The sequence below is a fragment of the Catharus ustulatus genome, chromosome 3, assembly GCF_009819885.2.
Source record: "Catharus ustulatus isolate bCatUst1 chromosome 3, bCatUst1.pri.v2, whole genome shotgun sequence".
Lineage (NCBI taxonomy): Eukaryota > Metazoa > Chordata > Aves > Passeriformes > Turdidae > Catharus > Catharus ustulatus.
This window is the reverse complement of record NC_046223.1, coordinates 29698087-29724903: the sequence shown is the minus strand read 5'-3', so window position 1 is coordinate 29724903 and position 26817 is coordinate 29698087. Positions and strand designations below refer to the sequence as shown.

The following is a 26817-nucleotide window of genomic DNA, read 5'->3' as shown; positions in this document are numbered from 1 at the left end:
GTTTTTTGGAAGCAGGGAGCCTATTGCACAACACAGCTTGGTCTGGATGAAGATTAAAAATGCATGTGTCTGGGGTACTGAGAGCCAGGCTAGTCTGAGTTCCTTCAATCCAAAACAATAAGTATTACAAAGGACTGATATGGGAACGAGGAGACTCAGTAGGGCGGAATATTTTTTCCCAATGGGATGTACGTGTGAGCCTGTCTTAGCCAGAAGGGTTTTGTGCTCTCAGGGCAGAAGGAGCTGCAGTGAAGTCAATGTAAATACACGGTAAAGCTTCAGCATCCCATCTGATGGGTGTGGGTCGGGAGCTTTTGGAGGGCAAGGTGGTGCCAGTCCAGCTGTGGCAGGGAGGTTCATCACCCTACCGGAGCTGAGGGCTTGGCCTCAGGTGTGTGTTCAGCTTCCTGCATTTATTAGAGGGCTTTTAACCTGGGGATTTACAAGTGTCAACTAATTGCATCCACATTAACTGCAGCCAAATATTAAAACAGCCCCTGAATGCCATTTCAAATGAGCTGTTCCCAGACTAGGTCTCATGCAAATTTGGAAGGACGGGATAGATGTGCCAAAATTACGTTGGGATAAGGTTTGAAAACAATGCTCAAAATGAGCTTGAGCTGGAACAGGAGGAGGGCAGGTAGTTTAGGTTTAATGAACTGCTGAAGAAAAAGTATAGAAACAATTCTAGGAGGAGGGATGAAAAACACTTCTCTTTTCCTCTTGCAAAATGCCTCAATACTAACGCTCCAGCACCCCCATCTTGCTTCCGTGTTTCTGGCTGTCACTCTTTCCCTACACCAGATATTTTTTTGCATTTCTTGCTGCTCAGCTGAGTGGATTCTACCAGCCTACCAGCCTGATGTGAGACGGGACCAGAGCCAGTTTGGTGAGCTCAGGTGATGGCAGTGGTTCCTAACATCTGGTAAGCCTTGGAGCCAGCAGCATCCTCCACCTGAGGGGAGGCAGAGCCAAGGGTGGTGACCAGCCAAAACCCAGCCACTGCTTTTGTAAAGTTTATTTATTTTGATGGCTGTTTTACCCTTTCTCTCTTCATCTCTTGACAACTGCAGCCTGATTCCTCTCACATCTTGAACTAATTCTCTTTCCAGCAGAAAGCAGCATGTGCAGATCACCTGCCACCCAAGGGGAAAACCACATCACAGCCTCACTGTGCCTGCTAGAGCACCTCTCCCGCCCCCCACCCCTCACTCCTAATGCAGTTCGAGTTGGAAACATGGGAATATTTTTACAGCCCTTTCCCCACCTCCCCCAAAGTCAGGTGCTGCCTGAAATAGGCCAGCTAATTTGGAGGGAGAATTTCAATTGCCTGAATAATGAAGGTGCTGAAAACTAAACTGCACTGGCAGGAATTTTAGTCCCAAATTCCTGTGTCAGTGCTGAAAAACCACGGAGTTCTCAAGACTTAGCCCCCAAGGGGGGCTTCATTTCAGAGTTCCCTGAAGACTCCAGGGTTGAGGTGGGTGCTGCTTCTGCCTTGCAAGGAGCACAGTGTGAGTGGAGAAAAGCCCATTGCTTTCAGATGACCTCCTGTGGGAAAACACTTTGTCCATGAAACAGCTCAAATCGGATTTTATGGCTTGAACTTAGATGACTTCTCCCTCCCTACCAGCAAAAAGGATTCGTCCAGTGCTGGGCACATCCTGCAGGGAGGGTGGAAAGGAGACACTCGGTGTCTAGGAGCGGCATTAAACCAATCTGCGAAGCAGCATCACTGCCGTATCGGCTGCAGATCCCCTCAGAGCCCGCGTTCTGTGTGCATGGCTCTGCTCTATCTGCTTCTGCCACCTTCCAGCCTGTGCTAGGCAGTGACCTGGCAATGCCAGAGCCACCCGCCGCGGGCTGGCACAGTCCTTGTCCCACGAGTTCCTGCTGCAGGGAAGCCCAGGGCTGTCACCTGATGTTCCTGTGACAAACTCTGGTTTGGGGACCTAGAATGGCTCTGCAGATCCTAGCAGGATGGAGGAGACCCTTTAAAAAGTAAAAATAAATGTAAAGGTAAGAATATATATAAAATTTGAATAAGAATAATAAAAAAAATTAAATTAAAAGTAAATAGGAGAAAATATTTAAAAATTTAAGATAAATGAAAAAATAGTATCACACAATATTAGTAAATAAAAGAAAAATGTATTAATGAAAAGAATGTATGTATGTATGAATGTACGTAATGAAATAAAAATTACAGAAGTAATAACCACGAAAATACAAAATGAACAAAATGATAGAAATATAGAATAATAAAAAGAGAGTAAATAAAAATGAAATAAAGCTACTTAACAATGCTATAAAAACTACACTAGTAGTCCAACGTTTGGTTCATTGATGTGCTGAAAAACAGACCGAGCCCTGGGGCAGCCCTGCACGGAGAGGGGCTGGATAAAACGTTCCCCCGGGACACCGTGGGGGGCAGGCCGGTCTGCGGGGCCAGATGTGCGCCTGCCGCGGCCCCCCGCTGCCGCCCGCCGGCGGTGCGCCTGTCCCTTTAAATCCCGGCGGCCGGACAGGGAATCCCTCTCGCAGCGCGTCATCCGCGGCAAGGAAACCCGCGCTCGCGTCGTGCGACGCAAATGACCATTTTTGGCAACGTGCGACAGCGGACGGCACCAAGCGGGGCGGGGGGAGGCGGGGCCTGCCGGGAACCGGGCGCCGCGCTGCCCCCGCCGCCGCGCCCGCCCCGCCCGAGCCGCCCGGACCGCGGGCCCGGGAGGGGCGGGCGCAGCGGGGCGGGCGGAGCGGCGGGCGCGGCGGAGGCGGGCGCCGTCCCCCCGCGGCAGGCCCGCCTCCCCCGCCGCGGCGGCAGGTGGGAGGCTCCGCGCTGCCAAGGTGGGGCCGGTGCGCCGCGGGTTTGACGTGTGCGAGTGCACATGGTGCGGCGGCGGCGGCGGGCGGATAATAAGCGAGCGCGGCCGGGGCGATGCCATTGCTCTGAGTCACCGCGGGTGCGCGGAGCTCCCGCTCGCAGCGCCGCCGAGCCGCGGGGCGCAAGACCCGGCTGAGTCACCCCGCGCCGGGAAAAGGGGCGGCCGGTGTGTGGTGGCGGTGGAGGAGGAGGTTGGGGGGGCGGAGGAGAACCGCTCCGCCTGCAGCCCCCGGGGCCGGAGCCGCTCCGCCGGCGGGGCGAGTTTCGCCAGGCAGCGCGGAGAGAGGACATCGGCGAGCGCCGCTTGCGCGCACGGCTCTGCTCCCGCAGCACCGCCGAGCCCTGCCGTCCCGTCCCGTCCCGCAGGCGCTCGGCTGCCAACTGAGCCACTTTCTTCATCGTTATTATTATTTTTATTTTTGTTATTTCTTTTTTTTTTCCCTTTTTTAAACCTTTTTTCCCCCACACTTTTCTTCCCCGTCTCCAAAGCCGCTTTCATTATTTTTTTCTCCCTCTCCGCTGCGAGCGTTGGGAGGTGAAAGGCAAGAGCCGAAGAGGTCGGGAGGGAGAAGGGGGCGGGGAGACGGCGAGGGAGCGGCGGGTGTCGGTGTGGGAAGGCGGGGACGCGGCTCCCCCGGCCCGACCTCGGACCATGTACCAGGACTACCCCGGGAACTTCGACACCTCCTCCAGAGGCAGCAGCGGCTCCCCGGGACACCCCGAGACCTACTCGAGCGGCGCAGCCCAGCAGGTAGGGCCGGGCGCTGCCCCTCTCCGCCGGTCCCTCCGGGGGCTGCTCCGAGCGCTCCCGGGACGGGAGTTCACCGCCACGCCCGGGGAGCGGCCGGCGCTTCCTCGGGCGGAGAGGCGCAGGCGGTGCCGGGGCGCGGAGCTGCCCGCAGCCGCCGCTCCGTCCCGCCGCCCTTCGCGCTCCTTCCCTCCCGGGAGCGGGTGCCGCGACCCGTCCGGAGAGGCGCTGACCGGAGTTCCCCGCCTTTCGGGCCGGGGCTCTGTGTGAGGCACGGCCTGCCCCGAGCGGGGACGTGCGGGGAGGGAGCGCCCCACGGGCAGTCCCCGCCAGCCCGGCCCCAGGTGCAGCGGGCTCGGCGGGTGTCGGTGCCGAGCTCCCCGCCTGTCGCCCGGGCACTCGCCGCGGCGCCGGGCCGGGACCCGCTCGGCAATCAAAGGGCTCCTCCGGGCAACTTCTCTGCGAGGTCGGTAACGCGAATACAGGGGCGCACCGAACTCTTCCTCCTTCCTGCTTTTGTTCTCGTTAGGAGCTTCTCGCTATCCACGTTCATCGCGCCTGCCCGGGTGGTGCCCGCGGCTCGCCCGCAGCACTTTGGGCGGCTTCGCTGGGACTTTGGGAGGTGCCGCCCGAGTTATTCACGGAGCTGTTGCAGCCGCCGTGGAACACGGAGGGATGGATGGCTGGAAGTGGGCTCGGGGTCTTTCCAGTGCCTGCGGCTGTCCTCCCGCTTCTCCCCCGCTAAACTTTGTCTCCGAGGCGCTGACACTCTGTGCCAGGCTGGGACCGCGAGGGGCCCACGCTGGGACCCCTTGGCCGGCGGCGTGCGGCTGTGCTCAGCCCTCTGCCCGCCCGTCCTTGGCTCCTCTCCGGCCGGCCGTGGCTCTTTCCGAGCGGGAGTTTCCTGGGGCTCGCCGGAGCGCTCCCCGGCCCCGCTCCCCACTCAAGCTCCGCTGCCGGGCGGCGCTTCGAGAATGGGGAATATTTCCTATGGAAGCGGCGTGAATTCACGGACCTGAAAGCCCAGTCGTGTGGTTTGGGTTTTTTTTCCTTTCATTTTCCTAAGAAAATACCTCGGAATGACTTATATGCCTAGATAGACTAAATCTACCACTTCTGGGGAAGGCATTACACAATCGGGCCAGTTATACAAACCTGGGTTATTTCATAACTTGTTTACATCAGCTGGCCCAGCCTCACTTTTTTTTGCCTTTTCAGAGTTCGGCTTTTCCCCCCCTCCCCTTTTTCTCACAATATTATTTCTTGTGCGGCTTGTATGAGCGAGCTGGCAGTGTAAGCACAGTGTAGCCTTCGCATCAAAGAGTCACAGGATAATTAAAAGAGAGAAAAAAAAAAGGGAAAAAGTCCAGTCTTAAACTCTGCCAGCCGTACCAGCCCGTGACATTCCTCACATTAAAGAAGTTTTACCAGAAATGACTCGCTGCCGCTCCCCGCCTGCTCCAAACGCATCTCGCTGGTGCCCTCTGCGGGCTGCGAGTTCCAGGGACTCCAGCTCAGCCAAAGCTTATTCCCTGGTTTACAGTAAATGCTAGGACAGGGTGGGGGAGCGGGAAAGGGTGCTGAGAAGCTGGAAACGCCCGGCAAACTGCAAATTCTCACTCTCCCTTTCCTCCTGTGATTTAACAGCTGCTCTGGATTCAAGCGCTGGCTGCAGGAGGTCGTGAAACTCCGTCACCGCTTCACGTTTGAGCTGTCACAGTCCCAGCAATAACTGGGTTTTCCCCTTTTTCTGAGGCTCCACGTCTTCCCCAGGCATTCGCGTGCGTGCCGTTTGATACGGGGACCAGAGCCCAGTTTCTAGGGTTACTATCTGAAACAGGGCTTTGAGCAGGACGTTGGCTTAGCGAGAACATAAATGTTTTCTTTAAGAATCCGGGAGATTTCTCAAGGCCTTGTGCTCCGTCTTCCCCTTGATCCTTACAGATGTTGTAGATTAGGATCAAATGTAAGCGTTGCCTTTACCCTAGCAGTTGGGCTGTTCTGCTCATTCTGGTCTGTGGAGATCTGCAGTTTTATCACTACAGAAAATATGCATTGCTGAAATTTTTTCTTTATTGTGTCCTTTTTTTTTCCCCAAAAGCAAGAAAAGATGCATCAGTCACATGTTTAAATGGAAACTGTGTCTCTGAGCCAAAACTTTGATGCTTTTTAATTATTTTTTCCCGTATAGCACAGCACTGGAACATTTTTCTTTTAAGTTGCGTGTCATGCTATTTTCCTAATCACTGACTTGCCATGTGGTAAACATAGACTTTAATGGGAAGAATTTGTGTACTCTTTCAGAGTGGTCAACTTTCCCCTGAGACATTATAACACTGTGTCCAGATTTCCTTCGAGGAGATGTTCAGCATAGATCTTTCAATAAATACAAGGCCCTTGATGGCTCTCCTATCACATGTCCTATATTTGATACCTGAGTAATGTTGAAGATGCTCTAGGATTTTTCTTGGTCGCTTTATTGTTGAGTTTGATTTTTTTTTTTTCCTCCCAGCCATTATACCCATTTCTTGACTGGTTTTTGGTGCATTTAGTTACAGATGTCAGTGAAGGTTCACAGTGGAGCAAAGACACAGCAGGATGCTTTATAGAAACCTTTAGGTGGAGAAAGGAACCACAAAGCCAAAGCTTGAAATGTCCCCTTGCTGTCTGTGCTGCTAAGTTGTGAGCTGCTAATGTAGCCTGTCCCTGCTTGTGGCAGGACTCACTGGAGCCTCCCTGGACTCTGGGTCTGAGGAGGCTCTCATCCAACCCCGTATTTTTAAGGCAGAGCAGAGACTGACCTCAGTTCTTGGCACACTTAATAACAGGACTCTTTCTGTTTGCTGTTTAGTTGTTGGGGTTTTTTTAATGATACCTTCATCTGCGTTGGCTTGGGTCAGGAGGAGAGCGGTGGATTCGTGGCTGAGCGCGTGCTGCGTGTGGAGCCCTGCAATCTGCCTATCGCCTCATCTGTCTGTAGTGCTCTGGATTCCTTGTGGAGAGGAGGAACTGAGAGCTGGCACAGAGATGCTTCCAGGAGCCTCTCATGGGTCAGGAGAGGAGAGCTGTGCATGTCCTGTGAGAAGAGAAGGCAGGAGGGGGTCTAGAAGAGAAGTGGGTGAGGGCAGGCAGCGCTGTCAGGCTGGCAGGGGCATTGAAGCTCTCTGAGAGGAGGAGGGATGAGGAGAGCAAAGATGGGGCTGCAGTTTGGGGGAAAGGGCTGGCACTTCTGTGTGAGGGTGCTCAAAGGGGCTGTGCAGGGGAGGTGACAAGGAATCCAGGCCTGCCACTGCAACCAGCAGCATCCCAGGGGTCAGAGCTGATGGCCACTGGGCAGAATGTGGGGACCAGCAGCATTTTGGCACGGCAGAGCTGATCCGGTGCAGTGTCCTAGCAGGGAAAAGGAGGTATGGTGGGGAAAGCCTGATCAGTCAGGAAGCAATGCTTGTAAAACTGTGTTAGACTGAGCACGCTGTGTCTGAAGACTCAGTCTGCCGCAGCAGTCTGTCCCTTAATTAGTTATCCAGGAAAAATACTGCCTTTGGAAAGTACAGAACACAGATATGGGGGATTTTTTTTATTTCTAAGATATTTTGAGTTGTTAGAAGGGAAGCTGGTGACAGAGACAGGGCACAGAGAGGAACTGATCTCTTCCCCCCAAGTTTGAAAGCAAGTATTGTGGACCTGCAGAGGGATGTGGCTGAACTGAGCAGCTCCCCTTTGCTGTCCAGGAGACCTCTACTAGTGTTACAGAAAGGTCTTAGGTTGAGTACAGGAGTGACTGGAGTGCTTACTCAGTCAATACTTGGAACCTGATTTTTGTGCTCTGTTGGGAATTTTTAGTATGTTGTTGGGTGTTAGAGGCAAAGGTTACCTCTGGAATGCCAGTGGTGTCTCTATGGCAAAGCACCAGAAGCTCTCTGGATATTTTGCAGTCATAGCTTTCTAGAGTCCCTGCAAAGAAGACAGGACATTTCTTCCCTGCTCTTTGGCTATGAAAGAGAGGGTTGCACAGATAGGTAATGGTCGTGGTAGAAGCCACTTATGGATCTGGAAGCAGGGCTCACATCCCTCGAGCTGAGCTTGTGGTTCAGCTGGTCTGGCACTTCCTCCCTTCCGCGAGGTTAAGGTCCTCTTGTGTTCTGGTTATGGAGGCACCAACGCATCCTCTTCTGTGCCATGTGGTCACAGCCTACAGCGTGCAGAGCAAAGGAGAGCATTTGCACCCATAAATCTAACACAGTGTTGATAGTTTGTGGCTCTGAGCCTCTGTAACTAACTGGGAGATGTGACATGGACTCTGACATGCGGGATGAGCTGTTGGACTCAAGCTCTGAGTGAATCTCTGAGGTGCTCTCAGGAGTTTTGCCAAGGTCTTGGTGCCAGTGTCATCCTCTCTGTGTAATTTCCCCGCCTGCTTAACTTGACTCACTCCTTCCTTCTCTCATCCTTTCTTGCTAGATTTTGAGCTGTTCAGAGGTGTAAGTCAGCAGCTGTCAGTATTCAGACTGGATCTCCTGGTCTCCAGGTGTTGGCAGCTCGCTAATGCTGGCCTGAAGTGCTGTAGCTATCAGCATGTGAAATACTATTTGCAGTAGCCTTGGCTTAAAAAAGCTCTTAAGGTGCTTGATTAGGCACACCCAGAAAAGGAAATCTGTGTTAGAGTGGTGTCCCTTATCTGGGACTTACCTGAGCTGAGGTCAGGCTGATGCAAGGGCTCTCGCTTCTCTGGGAAGCTGTGCCTTTGACCCAAGAATGTGCTTTCTTCACGGAATCATTTCAAGGCTTACAAACCAGTGGTGGTGACAGCTGTGGGTCCTACAAGCCATGTCCCTTGCTCAGTGATTGCAGGAGCAAGGCCTGTCTGTGTGTTAATTCCAGTCTAACCATTGAAAGCCTCCTGAAGGAGCTCAGCATAGACAAAAACATTCTTTCTCTCCTGCTTCCCCCTCCGGGGACAAGCGATTGTTTTCCTTGCAATTTAGTGCCAGCATATTATCCAGATGGATTTACCTCTGTCTGAAAGAAGGTGTACACGTATTTTGGAGGCGATCATTACCTGCTGCCTTGGTTTTACTGCTGCTTTGTTTTGTCTAGACAGTGCAGAGAGCTGCAGGGAACTTGTCCGATCTGAATCCTAAGACCTACTTTATAGGCTGCTATTAAAATACATATCCTCGCACGTAACCATCTCTGGGCTGGGTTTCTTGATGAGCACAGAGCTACTGAAGCAAGAAGCAGGCTGCTCTTCTTGCCATACCAAACCCTACGTGGACCAAGCCCAAATTTCATGGCAATCCTTTGGTGAAAGGAGGTTTTGCTCTGCTTGGTAACAGCATTTCAGAACTGAAGTTTCTCTTCCTTTTCTTTGGGTTTGAAGAAAGTTCTTAATTCCCCTTTTGCTCCATGCCGGAAGGAGTGGTGGGCACTGGCAGGAGGTGGCAACAGTGGGGATTGTGCCTGGGAGGGGAGACTGGGTTAGGGTAGTGTTGGGGAGGTGTGTAGGGGAAGAGGAAAGGGGATGGGAGAGGGCAGGGCTGCTCTGGAGGGGAAGTGCCTGAGCCCAGTGCCTTCCTCAGGGGACTGTGGCAGGCAGGGGCAGCTTAAGATGTTGCAGAGGCACCAGCTACTGGTGTTTTTGCTTCAGGTGCTGCTTTGATCCTCACTGGTGCCGCTCCTGAGGGCCTTGCTGGTTTTGTAATAACTGCTTATGTTCTGCTCTCATTGACAGTTTCTTTTCTGCTCTCTGTTCCCCTTCTCTGCTTTTCCTCCTAGAAATTTCGAGTAGATATGCCAGGATCAGGCAGTGCCTTTATCCCTACAATCAACGCCATCACAACCAGCCAAGACCTGCAGTGGATGGTCCAGCCCACTGTCATCACCTCCATGTCCAGCCCTTACTCCCGCTCGCACCCCTACAGCCACCCGCTGCCCCCGCTGTCTTCAGTGGCCGGACACACGGCTCTCCAGCGTCCCGGCGTCATCAAAACCATCGGGACCACCGTGGGACGGAGACGGAGAGATGAGCAGGTAACTGCAGCTGGGAGTGCCTTGAAAACACACCTACAGAGATTTTCCCCCCCACCCCCTCATGAGATCTCCCAGCACCACAAGGGAGCACTGAGGTCCATGCCTGGTGCTGTACACGTGTTGAGGCTTCTTAGGGTGTAAGCTGGAGGGTGACTTTTATCGCTGCCTCCTCATCGTATGGTGAGATTTACCCAATCTTCATCAAACGCTTTGCACCACCGGCCCGCATTGTGGCTTGGTTTCAAAAGCAGGTGAAACTCTGAAGTTGAGCCCGGGGTTTCAGTTTGAGTGTCTCTGCCACTCCAGGCAGAAGGAAACCTCCAAGAAAGCAAAGCAGCTTTTGTGTAGGTCCTTTACAAATCTTGCACCAAATTACATCAGCTAATGTTTTCTGTCGGCTCTGTAGCTGCTAACACTGCTCCACTCTCCATTTGTGTGATACCCCCAGAGCCAGCCAGCATCCAGCAGGGAGAACAGCTGCCCTAGAGCACCTCAACTCTAGTGTGAAGAGCCTTATGGATGACTGGGGTCTAAATCCACCTTCCCACTACAAACCCGTAATTGCTTGATCTTTTTGCAGTAGTTTGGTGGGGATCGCATAAGAGATTTTTCTGCTCCAAACCCATCGTTATTTTCATAACTCTAATATGGGGCAGCTTGTACCACTGCTGCCCTGTGCTTAACCTCCTCAAACTGGGACCCTGGTGGACTAGGTGCAGACATCTCATCTTCTGGAAATCAGCACTCCTCTTAGTAAGAATCACTCTTCTCCAGGGCTATCTGGTGAACAGCTATTCACAGTGCTAGGCTGATTTCTCTTTAAAAAAAAAAAAATAGATATGACTAAACTCTATCTCCCAAGTTGTTCCCAAGCAGCATTTGTGTGGGTCGCTGCAGAGCAGTGCAGTGAGACACACGGCACACCCTCCAGACACGAGCACACTCTGTTGTGTGAGGTCTGTTTCTAATAAGACTCACCAGCCCTACTTTTACTTCTACATCATCTGTTTTGATTCACAGTCTGATTATTTTATGTGGAGTTGCTGTCTGGTTTAGACCCAAGAGGTTAAAGTCAGAGTTTAGCAGTACCTCTGTGTGGGGAGCTGGTATGGCTCCAGTGAGAACCCATTTTTGGGAGGAAGGATGGAGTAGCCGTGGTGGTTCGGGTACGTGCCAGCCTCTTCCACCAGCTGGAGCTACTTCCCTGTTCCCTGCATGCAGGGCTGGTGTCCAAAGGCAAAGAAAGTCTTACAGAACTGGAGGAATAATTAGCAACAACTAATTTGTTTGACAAATGCTGCCTCTGTGTTCACAAATTGGCCGTGAAGAGATCACCATATTCTCTGCTTTATTTGTTGTTCAGAGTTATTTGCTGAAGGATGCCTGCCAAGCAATTCCTGGCCTGTGGCTTGTTTGCAAGCCGTTCATTGTGGGTCATTCAAAGCCAAGTCCTTTTGATTAGACACGTGCTAAGGCAGTACCCGGGCGCTTTACTGTGGCCCTTTGGCTCAGGTTTCCAGGGCTGATGCTTTGAACACCACATCGAAGTGCCTTTTTGGAAAACATTGTGTAACACTTTATAAAAAGAGCCTGTTTTGATGAACGTTCCTGACAGTGAATGCACGTATTGGGCTTGGACAAGCTACGAATAACGCATAGAGCAGGGGCACAAAGAGTGCCAAATCCAACCACTTCCAAACAAATCCAGCAACCACTGATGGAATATTCCTTTTTAGACCTGGTAAGATGTTAAGAACATCCAGATTAGGGGCTTCTGTGTGATTTTTTTGCAGAGCAGAGTCTCTGAAGCAGATAATTTTTAAATTACTGAAGCCCCTTGGTGCAGAAATTTTACTCTAAACATATTTCAATGAGATCTGTGCTTCCAAAGCATGAAAGGGCTCTTGAAAACTGTACACAGGGGCCCCAAGTCAGCATAGCTTCTGTGTGCATGCTCAGTGCTTTGCCATACTGTAGATACTTGTGTGTAAATACATTTTTACCCTGCACTCATATGAGGTGGAAGTGAGTGGGCAGAGCTGTAGCAGGGAGAGCAGTGCTTGCAAGGGCTCCTTACTGGGGGAAATATGCTGCCCAGCAGAATGGAGGTACCCTGCCCAATTTAGGATGGACATTGTGAGCTGCTGAGGGAAAAAGCTTTTGGGCCTAAATTCTGTGTCCAGCGGTTCCAGAATTGCTTATGTTGCTCAGTGAGCATCCAGGGGCTCATGTTACATGCAGGTGAAATCACAGGCACAGATCAGATCCTGAAAAAAGCAGAAATGAGAGAGCTGAATGCCCAGAGGCTGAAGTAAACCTACTGAAACTGCAAACATCAAAATTAGGGAGATAGAGCAAGCCAAAACAAACTAGGCTGAGGTTGGAGTAAAACTAACAATAAAAAGAAAAGACAGTAAAACTGTGAATGTCTCGTGTGTGACATTGGCAGTCCATGAGGATACTAAAACTTCTCTGAAGAGATGATTTTTTCCATTCTCTGGTGGCAGTCTCACTCTGTGAGATCTGACATGTGCTTTGCCAGGTGTCAGGGTTTTGCTTTCATTTACAGTCACCAGGCCAGAGTCCCTGCAGCACACATGGGCTGGGTCAGGCTGAAGCATAGGGCACAAGGTTGACTGCAGGGCTGAGCACGTGCCCTGGATCCTCGTGCTGCTCTGTCTTTATGACTCCCTGTGGATCTCCTTGCTGCTCTGTCTGCATGGATCCACTGGGATGTCTACATGGATCCTGCACGCTGGGTGCCACAGTGGAGAGCGGCCCTGCGCTCGCCTGCTCTGTGCCCTGCTGTACTGGATCCCGGCTTTGGCCATGGCACAAACCCATCTGCTGCTGCTGGCATTTGTAAAACCTTGTCTCAAACCCTAAAAGCTAGGCACAGCTTTGACCAGGTCTTGTGAGCTCCTGCTCACTTCCTCTGGTTTCGCAAGAGGGTAGCTGGATGGGTTTCTATGGAATTGCTCCTGATTTATATCAGTGAGGATGTCAGCTGGCCTCAGGAAGCCCTTGATATCACTGGAGCCTTGCCTGCTGATGCAAGAAGCAGTGTGTTATCTCGCTGAGTGCTCAAAAATCTGAGGTCAGATTTTTGGGTGGTATAAATCATTGTTGCTTCACAGACTTCATGGGAGCCCTGCTGATTTCCCTGTCTCCCCCTATACACCGTCCCGACCTTCAAGCGAGCAACTATTTTTGTGTGGGAAGCAGCAGATATTTTCTTTCAAGAAAGAGGCACTTACAACATTGTGCTCTGGTTTTGCTTAACGTACCACCCAAGTTGTGAAACAATCAGAGCATCTTTTATCTGTTTGGCCTTGGTGCAGATTCACTGTCCTCTTACACAATCTTCTCCCTGTGCCCTGCTCTTTCTCCTCACCCTTCTGCTAAGACCTGGTGCAGGCAGAGATACTGGGTGCTTTCATCTTCTGCTGACATCAGTGACGAGGGGGAGTGCTCAGCATCCTGCTGGATCAGGCTTTTTCCTTTGCATTGCGGTTAAATCCTCACAAACTTAAAGGAATGCCTTGCTCAGATCTGATTGGATTTTCTTGGCACTTGCCCACAGCTGTCGCCCGAGGAAGAAGAGAAGCGAAGGATCCGGAGAGAGAGGAACAAGCTGGCAGCTGCTAAGTGTCGTAACAGGCGTCGAGAGCTAACAGAGAAACTCCAGGCGGTACGTGCCCTGCATTTCTCCTTCCTTGTCACCCACCCTCCCGACCAGCTCCAAGGACATTGCTTTTCCTCCACCAGCATCTTCGAGGAAGATGCTTCAAACACACCCTGCCTTCCTCATCCAAGGCTGTCCAAGGGTACTGCTTCTCCGTCAACAGTAGCTGATGAGGAGGACTTGGGCCTGGAGCTTAAGACCCTAAAATTTTCTTTGCTGAGTGCCCAAAATGTCCTAGGAGCTCTCTTCCCTTCTCACCTCTCAACCAGCACAAGTCTCCCTGACTCTGGTCAGCTTTCATAAATGGAAATAAAGACACTGTGTGCCTTGAAGGCAGGCTTTAAGGACAAAAGCACTGAAAAGAGGTAGGATCATCTGAAAGCCATAGAAAACAAAGCAGATGTTATGTGTACAAAGCTACACCCTTTAGGCTTACTCCTTCTTTGGAGGTGGGGTAGTAACTGACTTCCTTCAAAAAGAAGCACCACAGAGATATGTGCCTTCATGCTGTGCAAGTAATAATTAGTAAAGCTGGAGAATGTGGAGGTGAGCATAAGAACCAAGAGGTGGGAAGGCACTGGTTGAAGAGAAGAAAAAAAAATTTAAAAAAGAAATTAAAAATTCTTTGGGTAGTGTGAAATATGCTGAAGGAAAGGCTCCAGTGCTGCTGGTAACAAACCAGCCTGGTTTTAACCTGGTTAACCATAATGTTGTTAACAAGCACACCCATGAAATGTGTTGCTGCCTCAAATTAGGAGGTGTTCTCAGTGTAGGGGAGGCAGGACATCCTATAGAAATGTCGTGATTAACGTGATAGAAGTGATAGGAGTGTGCAGAGTGGGAAGTCAGATCTTGAAGGGCTGAGCATGAGTTTTGTCAAGTTACAAGCTCCTTACATGCTAAGAGCTGCTCCAGACTATGATCCATCTGTGTGATGTGACCATAGGAAAGGTAGATATCTAGCTCTTGTCCAAAGAACTAACACTGGATCACTCCTTGATGCATCCTACAATTAAGTATCAGACCTAATCTAAAATATGCACTACAGAAATACAATGGAAACAGTTTAGAGACTGCTGTACACTATCTCTGTCAAAGTGAAAAGAATACTACTAGCCTAACATAGAAAAGCAATGGGAGGAGATCTGGGTCCTCTGCTAAGGTGTCTGTCAGGCAGAGACCAAGGGAGAAGACTGAAGTCACAGGCTAAGACAGAGTGGCAAAAACTAGCCATCAGAAAATTAAGGCAAATTAATGAGATTATTTATAACCCTTAGATTAGTGATGTTTGGGAATAGTCTACAAATAGACACGTGAAACACAAGATGTTTGACTGGCAATGACCTGGTGTCTGCTTGGCTCACGAAGAGTCTAGGATGCATCTTCCTGTGGCAGATGGGATCTGGACTTGGTGGCCCTGTTCCAGGTGAGGAGTAGTTCCAGAGCATTTGCTAATTTATTTTTTTATTCCTCTTTTGTCTGCAGGAAACTGAAGTACTGGAGGAGGAGAAGTCAGTGCTGCAAAAGGAGATTGCTGAGCTCCAGAAGGAGAAGGAGAAGCTGGAGTTTATGCTGGTGGCTCACAGCCCTGTGTGCAAAATCAGCCCCGAGGAACGTCGGAGCCCACCATCCAGCAGCCTCCAGAGCATTCGGACTGGAGCAAGTGGAGCAGTGGTGGTGAAGCAGGAGCCTGTGGAGGAAGAGATCCCATCTTCCTCTTTGGTCCTTGACAAAGCCCAGAGGTCTGTCATTAAGCCCATCAGCATTGCTGGAGGTTTTTATGGGGAAGAGGCACTCAACACTCCCATTGTGGTGACCTCAACACCAGCCATCACTCCTGGCTCTTCCAACTTGGTGTTCACCTACCCTAACGTGTTGGATCAGGAGTCTCCTCTTTCCCCTTCTGAGTCCTGCTCCAAAGCTCACCGGAGGAGCAGCAGCAGCGGGGACCAGTCCTCAGATTCCTTGAACTCTCCCACCTTGCTGGCGTTGTAATCCCCTGCGGCCCCCCATTTTGCCAGTGTGTTACATCCCCCACAGCACCATGGGGGGAGCCCCCTCCATGGGATTAGAGACAGGCACAGGATTGTTCAAGCACAAGGGCAGCAAGAACAAGGATGGGGAAGTGCTACAGCTCCAGGAAGGAGAGGACCAACGCCAGCTCCCTGGAGGCAGGAAATGGCAAGGGTGGGACTGACACACCAGGGTTGTTTGGAGAGGGTGATGTCCCCTCTGTAGGGACTGCCTATGGAAACCTCTTTGTGGACTTGGGGAGCACTCCTGGCCAGGACTGAAGGCGAGCTGCAGACAGTTACTAGTTGTCCCTTTCCTTTGTGGATTGACCTGATCGGTTGTGCTCTGTGCTTAAATCATTCTGGTTAGTTGATCTTACAACTTCTCTCTTTTGTGCTCGCTCTCTCTCTTCGCTTATCATTTCCAATGTTGTCGATCCCATTACATTTCACTCAGTTGCTCTGAACTCTAAAGTCTTATTAAGATCTTTCTTCTTGTGAATAGCTGTGGGAAACACGTAGGGTTGCCCAGACAGCTGGGAGGACCAGGAGATAAGGGGACCAAGAGGGAGCCCAAGAGCTCAGCGGCAAGGGCAGAGCTTGTAGTCTCTAGCCTAGGGCACGGAGACAGAAGAAGGCTCATGTGGAAGCCTTTCTTTTTAAAAATGTGGATATATTTATCCCCTTGGGCTCCTCAGAAAAACAAGTTAGCATCTCAGGGCCAAAGGAGCATCAGAAAAGCTGCTGGGCTGTCACTTGCCAGTTACTGGCAGGGTTTTACCCTAGTTCGCTGGATATCAAGTCTGATGCTTGTTGTTTACTTTTCCTGGGCTGCCTGCTGTCTAGGGAGTATTACATCTTCCTTCCCATCAGGGCTCCTGACTCAGAGGCTGATCTCTTCCTGTTAGTAAATCTTCCCCTCCCCTTGGCCATATTTGCAGAACATGCTAAAAAAAAAAAGACGTGGCACCACATGCCTATAAATCTAGAGTGGAGACTGGCAGCAGCTGAGACAGTGAAATTAGGTGGCTGTACCCTTGCTGATTTTTGGATTGTTGGGAAACAAAGATCCCCTAGCAGAGCACAGGCCCCAAGGCCCCAGCTCCTGACCAGGCAGGAATGGCATGGATAAAGTGTTGACCTGTTTGAACTAAAACAGCTTCTGACAAGCTGTGGCAAATGACAAGTTGACATCTGAGGAAAATTGATTAGCATTATTTGCACGTTGGTCTTTGGCCAATCAATTACACTTGGTCTTGTTTTGTTGTGGTTGATTGGCCTGAAGACAAAGAATCAAACCAAAGGGCTCTTTCACTAGTCTTGGGTCCTTCTCTAGCCTGTGGGCTTGACTGCTACTACTAAGTGCTCACAGAGGGCACAAGCTCTCTGGTGCTTGTGTTCACTACTGAAAACAGTAATGTGGGTAATCTGTTGGAACCAAGCTCAATTCTTATTGATGTCAAGGCACTGGCAAACCATGACCCTGTGCACACTAGAATTGCCCAGCTTGCCAGCTAAACTGCTTAGGAAATAGCTCCTTGATCCTGCCTATGAAGCTGTGGTGGCAGCTATTTATTTTGGTGTGAGATTGTATTTTTCTTTCAGGCACACACACACACACACACATATAAATATATAATTCTTTTTTTTTTTTTTTTTTACTCAACCGAAACCAGGGCATTTCTTGTTCAGGCTGGACCTGGAGAAATGCAATGTACAATTATAGGGCTAGTTGTATGAGATACAAAACTGCTGCAGTCCCCACCAACTCCACTGGGAATTAATAGGGGTCAGTCTTGTGGAACTGGAACATTGCTCAGCAGGGCTGGCTCCCCTCAAACTCTGGCCACTGCCCATTCCTTGAATCATTTCAAAGGGACTCTATTCTGGCTCTAAAGGTGGACTTTGGCTTTTTAATTATAACCATTATTTTTAACCCAGGTATTTACCAATCCTGCCAGAAATATGTGAGTGATCTTTTTCCTTCATAAAGCTGATTGGATTCAAGCTTTTTCTATATTGCTTAAACACTTCTATTTTGATACTGGTGCTAGAGATTTCAAATTGAACTTACACAGTAAGTAAAATTAGTAAAGGAATTGTATTGTCCTTACATGTACATCAAGACTTCCTTTCTAATAAAGTAGATCTTATATTTTCCATAGTTAGCACAGAGGATCCACTTTTCCTAGGGTTTTATGTAGATGATACCACTTTAGGTGGAACTGCAGCTTCTCTTTTTCCGTTTTGCCAAATGCTTGTTTGGGCCACTCTGGACTGAGAGTCTAAAACTGTTAATAAAATGTCTCTGTGTGTCATTGCCACACATTTTTGAGGAGAACACAATACTGACAAGTGGTAGATGAATACTAAAATGATGCAGCTACTTTTGAGGCTAGATGATCAGGATTGCTGTTCTTGTGATGTTGGGAACATCCACCCCTTGTAGGGGTTTCAGGAAGTCAGGCATCTCCTCAGATCTAACTGGTGGAACAACAACAACAACATACCTTTGCTTCTGGTCACTGAATCATTGCCAAAAGGAGCTGCAGATGGTCCTTGTCCACTGCCTCCTGCCTGGTCATTGACCTGCTCAAAGACAGGATGAGATGCTCCCCTTTCCTGACCTGTGATACTGATGGAAGCCACATAAAACTGCTCAAAAAAAGAAAGAGGATTATTTTATACTGTTTGGAAAAAGCCCCAGATACCTTGTGCCCATCTGTTTTATCCCTCAAATGTCTCAAAGAATGTCTGTGTTGGATTGCTGGTCTCTGGCCTTTTATATTTTGTGGATCAGCCTTACTTTTGTTTAGTTTCTGGCAGGCAGGTACAACTTCACTCCTGTTTTGGTCTGGCCCTACATTCTTCTTTTCATGTTTTCTGGTGTGCTCTTTTGGAACTGATTGTCCTTCCCATGCCCAAAATGTTATTTTCCATGAGTCCCTTTGCTGCTGATTCCTAATGTAGTGTCTCCATGTTCTGCATGTGGTTTGGATGTGGGAGCTGTTGTAACTAGTGCTGACAGAGTTGTTGGAAGTCAGTAGAAAAAGGCCCAGGGAATGTCAGCTGGGATTGGGTCAGCCCCCTGGTGACTGGCCCAACAAAGCCTCTCCTAACATCCTAAATTAATCAATGCCAAACCGGGAGGAGTAGTAGCAGCTGCATTGAAGGAAACATTAAGCTTCTAGGTGATAGCCATTCCAGTTTTGCCCTCATTCCTCCTCCTCCTTTCCCAGTTGTGGCACTGCCTTTATATATGCCTTTCTTATAGATGTGGAGACTGGGTAAGTCTCAATCCACTTGTGGTTGTGATGGGATTTGGGACCAACATGCTGGGGACAGCAGCTCTCTGTTGTGTTTTTATAATTATTATTTAAATGATCTATTTAGTTCATCTGAACCTTTAATTTTGCTGCTTACTGTATGTAGGATCCACCTGGCCTTCATCCTAAATGAAAAGAAAAAAAAACAAAATGAAAACAAACCTAAGACACCTCCCTTCTCCCTGGTCTCTTATTATTTATTGGCAGGCAGCCGTCTTGTGCCTGCTCCAGCAGATCTGCCTGCCATTAATTTAACATCCTCCCAAATCACATTCCTGGTGTTTGGTTGTTGCCTTTTTTTTTTCTTTTTGTTGTTGCTTTTTTTTCCATTCTAAAAGACTTCTGAAATGTAAGAAATCCTGTTATCATGACACAAGTTCATTTTCATTAGGAAGGCCAAGTCAAACATTTTAAGAGGTGGGGGGAACAATATACATTTATTTCTTATTTATTTATCATGTTTACATCTTTTTTTTTTTCTGTTCAAGACTTGGATATAATAAAGCATTAAAAATACTATGATCTTCTTTTTGTTTTAGGCTAATAATTTTTTTGATTCCTTAAATAAAAAAAATCTGAGTTTTGTTGTTATCTGTATAAAATGTAAAAAGAGATGTTTTTAAAGATGCATTATCATTCCTCTGTGAACAGTAGGTGGAGTTCAGGACAAATCTCAGAATACAAGATAATAATAAAATCCCATCCTGTTTTACTTAATTGTTCCCCTCCTATCCTGTATGATTAAAGGGTTATTCCACTTTCTTGTTTGTGGTTACTTGATGTTAAAACCATATTAAAATGTGTAGGAAATAGGTATCCAATTGTTTTTGCTCAGTGAGAGGATAAACTGTTGTATATATCTTGATATACTGTGTAGTTCAAAGTAACATCAGTAATAAGGGATAGTGCATCTTTATTAGAGCGATAAGTTACTAGTGTCACTAAAGTCTGCTTTAAGATCCTCAGATACAGACAGGACCTGTTTCTGATTCCACTCATGTGGGACAAATTGAAAGCATCAGTAGCATTTTGCTGCTGTGAAGCAGGTGTCAGTAGTGAAATGAAATCTGTGACTAATAGGTGACCGTGAGGGTTGTTGGAGGTTTGGGGGCACCATTATCTTTTTTTTTCCCTCAAAAGTTTTAGACCATGGGTTTTCTTTTTTACTGTCTGTCTGCAGTGAAATCGTTTCTGCCACAGAGGTTCTTAAAGGTGACTGCTGAAGTGGGACCTTTCTTTGCTCGTAGTGATCTTGATGTCGTTCTTGTAGTCCTGGGGAATTTCAGCTCTGAGGCATTCTCTCTGGTGTTGTCTCTTTTCTGTTCTTGTTATTTTACTGAATTACAGGCCTACAGTATTTGCACTAAAACAAAAAGCTTGTTAGAGAAAGCTTGCTGCTACAAAAGAAAGAACATATTAAAATGGTTTTGCTTTTACAATTTTAACTGAGTAGCATTTTATAGAATAAAATCAATCTAGACTGAAAAGAAAAAATGACTTTTCTTTTTTCCTCTGCACCTTCTCCCCCTCCATACTCCTTTCTTTTCACCCAGTTCCTCGGTGGTATGATGTTCCCCCCTTCTCTTTTGGTGCTCAGTTGTAATGATTGGCTGTATTGTTGACTATGCTGCTGAGAGTTATGACACTTGTAAATCTCGTTTTAATGACATTGTGGACACTTTTGTATAGCAAGAACTAACTGGAGTTCTCTCTGTTAATTGAAGTAATTAAAAAGCTCCCTTTGCCATGAACAATTAAAAGCTCGCATGTTCCTTCACTATGAACAAATGGGTTCAGCATTGCCAGGTGCCTGGTTGCAGCACATTTCAAGGTTTCTTTCATAAGAGCAGCTGCAATCCTGACAGCTGTTACCTGCAACAATGGTAGATGGGGCAGAGGCTAGCAGAGCAGCCCTCCTGGGCTAAAGGGCAAATAGAGCACTAATCCTTTCATCTTGGCTTCAAAAAGGAAAGGGATAGAGGTAGAAAATGTGTGCTGACTTCTTTTGTTGTTTCTTTGTTTTAAATCTCAACCAGAAGGAGTCAAAGCTTCTGCTCTGAAAGCTTGGGGTGGGGAGCATGGTTGCTTCACTGGCAGCGAGGAGGAGGTTAAGATGGAATTCCCTTGCTTGCCTGGGGAAAGCTCCAGCCTCTGGAGTGGAAGGAACTGAAATACATCAGGTAGGAGTGGAGGATGTCATATTCAAGTTCAAAATGAAACATCAGTGGGGAGGAGATAGGTGAATCATGGCCTGCCAAGCTGGCACCAGACCAAGCTTCTCCTTACTCATGGACTTCCTTAGGAGTAATGTCTGCTCTGGTTTCCTGTTGGTCCCTGTCCCTTGGGGTTTTTTTACCCTCTTTTTAACTGGGTTTTTTTTGGGTTTTTTTTAACCCCTGTGTTCTCACAGTTCTATAGGGAAGGAGATGACAGATGTAGGATTAAGTTATAAGGTGTGTGGAAACTATTTGTGAAGTTATAGGGAATGCTGGAGGTATCAGTCACCAGAAGAGGGAATACATGCACATGCCTGTGTGAAATGAGCTCAGCTCTCAGGAATCCATACTGTAGGAAAGCTGACATGAAATCAGAGTAGGAGGGTTTGAGCTTTAGAGCAGGACCCAGCCCTAGGGTTCTCTGCAGGGTCAAGGATGACAGAGGGGTAAGGGAGAGCCTATGGGAAGCTTTTTCTAAACGCACTTGGTCCTGGTGTGGCTAAAGCAAAAAGCAGATATTCTGGGGGGCATGGCAACTACAAGCAAATATGCCAAAGGAGCATCATCTCTTAATATCCATCTCCACTGGGCCTCGGGCATGGGGGAGTCCCCATTTGATCTCCTACTGCATACAAGCCTTCTCCAAGGGAGTGCTTCCAGGATTTCCTGCCTCCCGAAGGGCTTTCCCACTACGCTGCTGCGCAGAGGCATCCAGCCTCAATTTTGTCAAACCAGCTCTTTTGGCAGCGTGTACCTCCTCTGCCCCCTCCCAGAAAAAGGCTAACAGGAGGATATGTTCTTGCTCCTTAAGCTCCTGTTTGCTGACAGACAGTGCCCTTTAGAAAGGCTTAATGTTGCTTGACTGCAAATGCTGCTTGTGAGGCCCAGCCTCCTGCCTGATGTTCTCCCAGCAGTGGCTGGCTATGACTGCCTTTGATCATCATCAGCTGTGGACCCTGGAAGGTCCACAGCACTTACTGTAACTTGGTTTGAAGGATGAAATTGCACAGCAGAGCAAACTCTTTTCCACCAGTCTTCTAGCTGTGGGAGGCCAAATTCTACCACATTGACATGGAAATTATGTTTTTCCCAACATCCTCATCTTGGGTTAGATCATTTTACATAGGGAATTTCCCCTCCTCCTGAAACAGGCTCATCCTCCCTCTACTCTGCAGTGCCTGTGATGAGAGGCAGTGATCTGTATCTTACCACAGGGTAGGCAGAGTTGTACTGGAAGAGAGGTCACCCATTTCTTTTGCAGGAAAGGTTGTGAGGGAAGTGCATCAAAAACTCTTCCATCAGGATCAGCATACATCCCAATGTCCCAATGATATCTTTAGTGAGTACAAGAATGAAAAGAGGCTCCTGCTCTCTTTTGCCTCTTCTCTTCCCTGAATATGAGACTCATCTCTGGAGTTCTTCTTTTGTTCATATTTCTCAATGACCAAAGCACTGTCTCGTCCCTCCAAGCAGCATGTGTGGGTAGCCTGGTCTTACACAGAGTGGAGACCCCACCTGGAACAGAGCTTTTGTGGCAAGAGAAAGCCTACAGGAGTTGCCTGAATATATCATACCAGAGGATCTCAAGTTGCCAGATCTATGCTTTTGGTGATTTTTTTTTCCACTTTTAAAATTTTATCTAGAACCTCCAGGAGCAGCTACAGGAACACTGCAGAAATTCGGCAGTCAGTGGAAAGAATAAGCATGTGTTAAATCTGAAGAAAGCTTAATGGCAACTAGAGCTGGAGTGGGAGTGTGGGGGAAAGGAGGACATCCAGAATACTGGTTTGAAGTGATGTTTCCACTGCCATGTGGGAAGGATGTGACAGAGAAAAATGGTGACATGGTTATTGCATCAGATACCCCAAAGTGGAAAAAATGATGCATTAAAAAAAAACAAAAAACCAAACCACTGCACTTTATGGTCCTATTCTACTGATGTCTCTATGTCCTGAAATTTCATATCATCATAACAAGTCTTTTCTGCTCAGTCTCACATGGCACTAGTGAGGCCCCCATTCAGCAGTGGCTGGCCAGTGTCAGGACAGTGAACAGTGCAGATGGATTATCAGATGGGTGAAGTTACTGGCACCCTCTCATAGGGCTGAAGTTTAAATGAAAGTTTTACATGGGTGTTCCAGTGTAGTGAGATCCAGTACACCTCAGGAACATATTCCTTGATGAAGATAGGACAAGGCTGGGAGGAGAGGCCAAGACAGCTGGGAATATTTGGCTATGAGAAAAGAAGTCTAAGGAAGGATCTTACCAAAATGTGTCAATACCTGATGGGGGTAGGAAGCAAAGGAGATGCAGTCATAGTCTTCCCAGTGGTACCAAGTGACAGGATGAGAGGCAATGGTCACAATTTGTAATAGAGGACATGAAACTAAGTTTTTCACTATGAAGGTGGTCAAACACTGGCATAGGTTGACCAGGGAAGTTGTTAGAGTCTCTATCCTTGGAGACATTCAAAACTAGATGGGCATGGCTCTAACTAACTCTGCTTGAGCAAAAGGGTGAACTGGACACTTGCCTGTGATGCCTTCCAACCTCAACCATTTTATGTTTCTGCTTTTAATTCCACATAGTCTTGAAGGAACGTATTGTGAGCATATATCTTTCCCCCTCGCAGTGCTATCTCATCTGAACCCCAGAATTCCTGTGTACTAAATATCAGCCTTTTGATGCTAGCTATGCAAGGTCAAACAGATAAGGACTAAGCTGGGAGGAGGCTATCATGGCAGACAAGAATGTAAACTGTTCAGCTTGTTGTAGTGTGAGTCTCAGATTTCCTTTTTAATTTTGCATGCTCCATTCCACAGACTAGCGTGGAGGAAGAGAGTGAGACAGGCCTTACATGGCTGTGATCTAGATTCTGCATCCCACAAATGACTCTCTGCAAGTCCACAGGCACTGCCAGGAACTGCTGCCTATTTGCCTTTTGCAGGCTCTCCTACTGTTTTTACCCTCCCAGACAAAAGTAGTTTTTCGAGTTCCCTGGAAAGATAAATAAGAATCTACAGTTGATCCTAGGTGAGCTCGTGGGTCAGGCATAATCCATTAAGCAAAGACTTCCCTCTGGCCCCTCACCCCATTTCTGTAATCCTGGTTGGACCCCCAGACTCAGGCAAATTCATCAGTGGCTCCTAATGATGACACACACGCTCCTGCTGACGTGAACCACCACAGCAGGAGATGCTGAGTTTGGGCAAAAGGAGGAAACAGATCAGTTCTTTTCTTTGGGTAGCTCAAGCTATTCAAGCACTGGATGCTCTAATTCATGAATTCCTGTTTGAGGTGCTTACATCATATTACTGCTCTAAAATGTACTTAGATTTAGTTCAGAAACTGTTTGTTTCGTGTTAATGAGGGCAGAGCAACGAACACCAGCCTGTGAGCTTTAAAGACCCACATGCCAGAGGCCCATGAATAATCTAGGGGAAAGGTGAACTCATGAGTCCTCCACATCTAAGATTGCCCTGTGGTCTAGCGAGGCACAACCCTGCTCTGACCCCTCAAAGCCAGAACTTTGGGCAAGCCATCAGGACCAGCAGTGAGCAGCACCACAGCCTCATGCCTCAGGAACTGGTTGCCACAGCCTTTGTTCTAGGCTGATGTTGACTTTAAAGGCTGCAACCCTTCACTCCTCCCTGGCTGCTACAGGTCACAGGGGTGATGGGAGACGTTGGCTGCCTTTTGTAGCCTCCGATTGAACACCGTGTTTGTGAGCCACAAGGAGTGTGATTAAATCTCTGCTCTGAGCAGTGTTCTGAGGCCATACTGGTATCTAATTACATTCTCCGCTTCTGGCAGCTGAGGAAATGAAGATCTGCCTGTGACATTGCCTGTGGTAAAAGGGAGGGAATAGGAAAGGAGAGTGATGCCTTAAAACATCAGCTTCAGGTGCTTCCCTTGACCTTGGGTGTCCTCTTCTGTCAGCACTTGCAGCTGGGATGGGTGCTTATTCTGAAGTGATGATGGTCCTCCCCTGCTCTTGTTATCCTGGTGGAGATGAGGGGCTTGTTGGAGCTGCAGTCACCTGTGGCCAGGCTGTTCCCAAGCAGCTACTAGGACCAAGGCTGTCCTGTGGGGGCACAGAGCAGGAGCTGTACAGTGAAGGTCTTGGCAACTCGAGGTCCTCCAAGATGCACCTGGCTGGAGGAGGTCCCTGACTGCATAGGGCTGCCTGTCCTAGAGGACTGAAGGAAGGACCTCCTGACAGTATGGCTGGCTGCCTTAGCAGGGTAGGTCTATCCTCCACCCGTGGTGACTATCTGGTTCCAATTCTGGTTTTCCTTTGCCATGTGGCTACAACTCTTACTTTTTGGGCAGCTGTTGCCATTTCTTTGCTCCCCAGGACCAGCAGCAGCTCTGTAGGCACGTTTCTGGTGGCAGGGAGGGAGGCAGACTGTTCCTACTGTGGGGCTGTACAAAGGGCTAAATCCTGACCCAGTGCCATGGGGAAGAAAGTCATTACTAATCCCTACCATATAGCGGCTCCGCCTGCCCAGCAGGATCAATGGCGCCATCTCAGCCCCATTATGTTGACTCTGAATCAGCAAGGAACGCCTAGGAGCCGGGAGGAGAGGGCTCCTCCCTGTGTGGGGTACTGTGGGGTGCCTGTGGGACAGCCAGGGCCTCCTTTCCTCCCCCCTGGTTTTGGAAGAGGTGATGAAGGGCTCAGTGGCTGCTTATGCCCAGACCTCAGAGCAGGAGGGGCAGGGCAGAGACCCTGCCAGGATGAGTGCCAGGCTCGCCAGCCCAGGAGCATGGGGCGAGCACGGGAGCTCCGCACCCTCCTGGCTGAGGCCAACCAGTTCTTCTGGCAGGTAGAGGCGGGGTGGATCTTGGAGCCATTTCCAGGGAATAGGCTGGTGCTGAGAAAAGCAGGGAGCAGCTGCCTCTTTGCCCCCACATTCACACAAGGCTGGGAATCCAGGATTTAGGAAAGGGTCGCGCATCTTTCCCTGTGCTGCTTGTGAAAACGAAGTGCGACGGCTTTTCAGACTATACCATTTAAGGAGTTCCCCAGCTTAGTGAACCTCGGCTGACCTCAGGGTATACCGCGTTTCCAGCACAGCAGAGCAGCGTTTCAGCCGAAAGCACGCAGCCCAAAACTTCCCTCCCTGCATCTGGGGAAGGGGGGGGGGCGCTGCTGGAGCATGGGCAGCTAATGACAGCGCACAGAAAAAAAGGTGATGTCGGTTCCTGACTCTCGGATGTAGCCAGATCCCTTCCTAGGAAGGATGTTGCAGTCCGACAGGATCAGCTTGAATGCGAAGCAGCTTCGGCAGCTTTTGGCAGGCCCCGGGTCAAGGAGGATGGGAGGGTGCCAAGCCCACAGCGCCACTGGGTGCTGCATGTCGGGGCGCAGGAGCAGTGCCCCAGCAATGCAATGTTTACAAAGGTGAAAAACATTAATAATGTGCAATGTGCTCCTCCTGTTGTTTCAATAAGATCAAGGTGTGTACAGGAGAGCAAATGTGTGTATATACATGGGCGCACACAGCACTCGCTGCGCCTGGTGCGGGATTATCCCAGCCAGGCTGCAGTCAATACTGACAAATACAGTATACGTCCCGTCTTGCCCACAGCACTGAGGGAGCTGTGGCAGGCTCAGTGCTTTCCTCCCTCTTGTGAAAGACCTGGGGTGTTTTCAGCACTGTGGGGAGCTTGGGTCCCGACGCCTCGGGTCCCAGCAGTGCATGGTCTTGCTGCTGCACCGAGAGAATTGGAGGGGAGCGACTCCCAGCCCGGCGCCTTCCTCACTGCCAATTAACCCCTCCATGCTCTGCCCTCTTGGTGTGCTGCAGGAGACAGGGGTTCAGGGTAAGAAGAAGGGGAAAAAAAAAAAAAAACAAAAAGAAAAAAAAAATAGCATGTGAGATCATATAATTAAAGATGGTATCAGAATGT

At 49.0% G+C, this 26817-nt stretch overlaps 1 protein-coding gene across 1 annotated transcript; it reads left to right on the top strand.

The window, feature by feature from the left end:
• Nucleotides 1-3104: 3104 nt before the first annotated feature.
• On the top strand, nucleotides 3105-17726 carry FOSL2 (FOS like 2, AP-1 transcription factor subunit). Its single transcript, XM_033056457.1, has 4 exons — nucleotides 3105-3635; nucleotides 9408-9662; nucleotides 13246-13353; nucleotides 14833-17726. The coding sequence occupies exons 1-4, from the start codon at nucleotides 3537-3539 to the stop codon at nucleotides 15340-15342; spliced, it is 972 nt and encodes a 323-aa protein (XP_032912348.1). The 5' UTR covers nucleotides 3105-3536; the 3' UTR covers nucleotides 15343-17726.
• Nucleotides 17727-26817: the final 9091 nt, after the last annotated feature.

Coding starts and splice junctions, on each gene's coding strand:
- FOSL2 (XM_033056457.1), top strand. CDS start 3,537: ATGTACCAGGACTACCCCGGGAACTTCGACACCTCCTCCAGAGGCAGC. Junction 9,663..13,245: donor GGAGACGGAGAGATGAGCAG/GTAACTGCAGCT, acceptor ACTTGCCCACAG/CTGTCGCCCGAGGAAGAAGA. Junction 13,354..14,832: donor TAACAGAGAAACTCCAGGCG/GTACGTGCCCTG, acceptor TTTTGTCTGCAG/GAAACTGAAGTACTGGAGGA.